Source organism: Diaphorina citri, unplaced genomic scaffold, assembly GCF_000475195.1.
Source record: "Diaphorina citri unplaced genomic scaffold, Diaci psyllid genome assembly version 1.1 scaffold7696, whole genome shotgun sequence".
In the NCBI taxonomy this organism is placed as follows: domain Eukaryota; kingdom Metazoa; phylum Arthropoda; class Insecta; order Hemiptera; family Psyllidae; genus Diaphorina; species Diaphorina citri.
In genome coordinates, this window is record NW_007385072.1 from 6,985 (window position 1) to 10,920 (window position 3,936).

General features: G+C 43.6%; 1 protein-coding gene across 1 annotated transcript in view; it reads left to right on the plus strand.

The window, feature by feature from the left end:
* The window catches only part of LOC103522265 (protein numb-like), a 10,524-nt gene extending 6,978 nt beyond the window's left edge, over positions 1-3,546 (plus strand). The window contains exon 2 of the mRNA XM_008487371.3: positions 3,134-3,546. Coding sequence (XP_008485593.2) covers positions 3,134-3,316 — 183 coding nt within the window. The 3' untranslated portion in view covers positions 3,317-3,546. The remainder of the gene's footprint in view (positions 1-3,133) is intronic.
* Positions 3,547-3,936: the final 390 nt, after the last annotated feature.

The window sequence follows — 3,936 nt, forward strand, 5'->3', positions numbered from 1 at the left end:
GCTCCGTTCGGTATCCTCTCTCTGTCTCCTCTTCCTCCCCTCTGCCTCCTCCTTCTCTTCTACCCGCTTTCTTCCTCATCCCGCGCTTTCCCGTAGTTCCTCTTCTACCTCTCCTCCCTTCTTCTTCCTCCTTTTAATTTCCATAAGTCGCTCGCTTTTGGTATAAGAAAGTGGCTCCAAATGTGTACCTTACTATAATTAAGATGATAAGGTAAATTATTGAATGCTCCATCCACCCATCCCCTATCATTCACTCCTTTCGTCCGTATAACATGATCTTATACAAGAATATACCTGTACCTTTCTAATAAGTTTGATTGAATCCATCTAGTAGTCCGATATCTCTTGTTTTAAGGTATGAGGTCGCTCTATTTTGGGTAGAGGAAACAAATGGTATGCTCGCAGGATGTGGTGGTGTGGTGACTCCGTCGTTGATTCTATTTTCTCGGGCATTTTCTTTAGCATGGTCCTTTTACTTTTTGTGTGTGTTGATTGGTCTATGGTGGTCTGTGTTCTTGTATATTTTGACTATGATGATCCTATTTCTTCTATATCCACGTTTTCACAGGTGTTCTAAAGTGCGAGTTTTTTGTGTCCCCCCTTAGGACATCACGAGACATCTCGCTAAGTAAGTAGAGCGTCTGAAGGTTGTTCGGACGATTACGTCCTTACATGACTTTTATAGACCTGTCGGTGGTGTGTAGCCCATGTAACCCGACACCATCAACTATATACCAAAAACTCGTTCACTGCTCTGCCAGTGGACGTGAGGGGGCCCGCGCGGGCCTACCTATGTTTAGAACCTTCTAGTAGATAGGAGCAAAGCAGATTAAGTGGAAATCTTCTCCCCAGCTGTTTTTTTTGTCCATTGAAGTCTGTACTTCATGTTCTTTCTTTTCTTTAGATTAGAGCAGAGCATAATATTCTTGCTTAGCGTAAGTGGTCAAGTGTAAAGTGTGTGACTAGCGAGATAAAGATCTGGTGTTGTGTATCGTTCGACTTAAACATCCTTAAAAAGGGAAATACACGATCCACACGTTATTCTTCTAAAATAACTGCTTTTAGATTTGGCTAGGACTCTATACGCTGTTAATAAGCTAGCGATTTTGTGGTATTCTTTATGTGTCTCACGTCTCTGACGCCCTCTCTTTTGAAAAGGAGCGAGCCGGATTATACTGCCAGTCTGAAAGAACTGAACCGCCCTGCCATCGCGATGCGGAGGAATTAAGCAAATACAAAAATCAAACTATTGATGTTCAAGAGTGTACGGAAAGGTGTTCAAACCTTACGGAGCCTACTTGTCGCCGCTAAGGCCTCCTTCGATGCTTCAGGATCATTCACGTTTGATAAGATGGATTGATCATCTATAGACCGGAACATAAGCTTTTAGAACACTCAGCAAATTTCTTGGAACGCTTTTTCTAAGGTAAGTTGCCCACTTCCGTCGGGTCGATCAATCGAAATCAACCATAGCGCAGCGGAATCATTCGCGTCCGGGCGCCCAAGGGCTAAGTGCCGGGCCCGCCTCAAATAGGACTACCCTATTACGAAGCAAGAGTCCTTGCCGACCGAAAGGGATGGACAGAAGGAAGAGAGAAGCTAAAGCCCTGCTTTCTGGTATCGTCAATGTCGAGACAGGTCGTGGAGACTTTCTTTTTTTTCTTTTTTTTTTTTCTCCACTTCGTCTTGTTTGGCCTCATGCCGATGGCTTTTGTACTTAATATAGTTCATTTATATCTTTTTCTTATTTCCCTTTTCCCTATGTTGAATGGAAGTGTTGAGACAGGGAAGTGAGTATCTTACTATAAATTTTATAATACTTTTTCTACCATGTCTGTTAATCGATAATCAGACTTAGTATCCCCTTCACAGTAAACTTCTCCGAGACTTATCTGTATCCCCAGATACACCCTTATATTGTCTGTATCTCGACCAAGGTGCTAGGGTAAAGGTCCTATTTTCCTAATGTAATACAGGTTATTCCTTATATCTTCGAGTTTCCTGGCGATAATTATTATTAGGTAAATTACCTACTTCTACTTTTAAAATCTTTTTTTTCTTTCGAATCATAGCGTCGTTATACCTACCAGCAGTTTTCTGTTCTTGTAGGTTGACACCGCTACTTTGGTTTCAGGGCATAGGTTCTATGTTTCCAGCCATAAACTACTACTATTATTATCACGAACGCCATTGAGCTGCGTTATCTCAAGCATAGGGTGGGCCGCGCCGTAAAATAGTCTTCACCCTATGACAAGCGAAAGCCTTGCCGACCCGAGGGAGGATAGACCAGGAAGAAGAGAGAGGAAGTGCGTAGGGTTCTGGAATCGTCAATTTCAAGGGAGACAGTTTTGGAGAACTTTTTTTTCACTTTGATACATCATCTGATAAACTCCACAATCAAAGCGTGGTCGTAATGTCATCCTCCTCCGCTTCCTCCTACCCTTCATATTTCCGTCTTCATATGAATATTGTAACTACTTAAATCCAACTACATACCAGCATACGATTTACATCTTATCAAATGTTTCCGTCCTTCCGTTCTATTATATATTCCACCTTATCATTCCGTTATATTATTCTAGTTTCTACTTGTACGTTTCGTATTCTCAGCAAGATTTTCCACACTAAGGAAATAAACGGATCTCAGTAGGGAAGCACCCTAGTGCCCTACTTCGATATTTCACATTCAGCGTGTAGCAGAAATCTCTGTTTTTGAAGAGGTTTTGTGAGAAGTAACTGTAACATGTGAGGTCTTATCGTCCCGTAATGGAAGAAAAGGAGGACAGGATAGGAGAAAGCCAACCGTTCCGAGAACGAACCTTATCTGTTGAGGATAAAGTCCGCCCGGGCGGAAATTGAACCCGCGACCTAGCGCTTACAAAGCAAGCGCGCTACCCTCCAGTCCAACTAGGCTGGCTATCTATCTCTGTGTTTGGTTTTTTAATGTTTCCAAGTTCTGAGACCCATTTCTCTGTTACCTGTGTACAATTGTACTTATCTGTTTGTTTCTTTGTTTGTTTTCCAATGTTTCCAAGTTTCCAACCATTTTCTCTATTTCCTACGGATGTATCCGTGATTGTTTTCCATTATTTGTATCCTTTCTAACCCATATTTCTCTGTTTCTGTGTTGCAGAGTGAACGAGGAGAGAAGACGGGTGGCATGGACAGACTCAGGCGGAGTTTCAGAGACAGCTTTCGACGGCGGAAAGACCAACATATGCCGGAGAGCAGTAAGCCACACCAGTGGCAGTCTGATGAGGCCTCTGTACGGGCCGGTACCTGCTATTTCCATGTCAAGGTAAGACAACCTCTCTAACTTGTTTAACAACACTGTATAAAGGTCTGGCTGGGGGACGTTAAACAGGGAGAAGAACACTCAGTTTCCATGAGATTCGGATATAGACCATCCGGAGATGTCCTACACCTGAGCGCGAGCGCCCTTAAAGTAGAATCCATGGCTTTCATCATGGGACTTACTCTGCCCTGCGTGCTGTCGCACGATCTTTTTCTACCGCCATGGAATTCCTGAACCAGGCAAGCCTGGTCGTCGCCATCTTTCGTTCAACCGCCAGTGGTTAAACAGGGAGTAGACCAGCTTAGTCTGGCTGGGGAACATACAGGGAGTATACCAGCCTGAATTTCCCTTGCTAAAGAAATAGCAAAAGGTTAAGATTGGTATCCACTCGTAAAATTTGTAGCCAAAACCAAATGTCAGCCCAAAGCAATCACTCTAATTAGGGCTGACTGCTGACTGAGAGGCTGACGAAAAACGCCGACCCCGTCTGTACACGGGAAAAGGCGAAGAAGAAGAACGTCACTGTATAAAGGTGTGTCCAAACATAGTCGATCGACGAGGTGAATCTATGTTTTCGAGGCATTGTGATTGTGGACGGTTCAGTCGACATCGATCGACGGTGGATGCCCTTCGCACTTTGC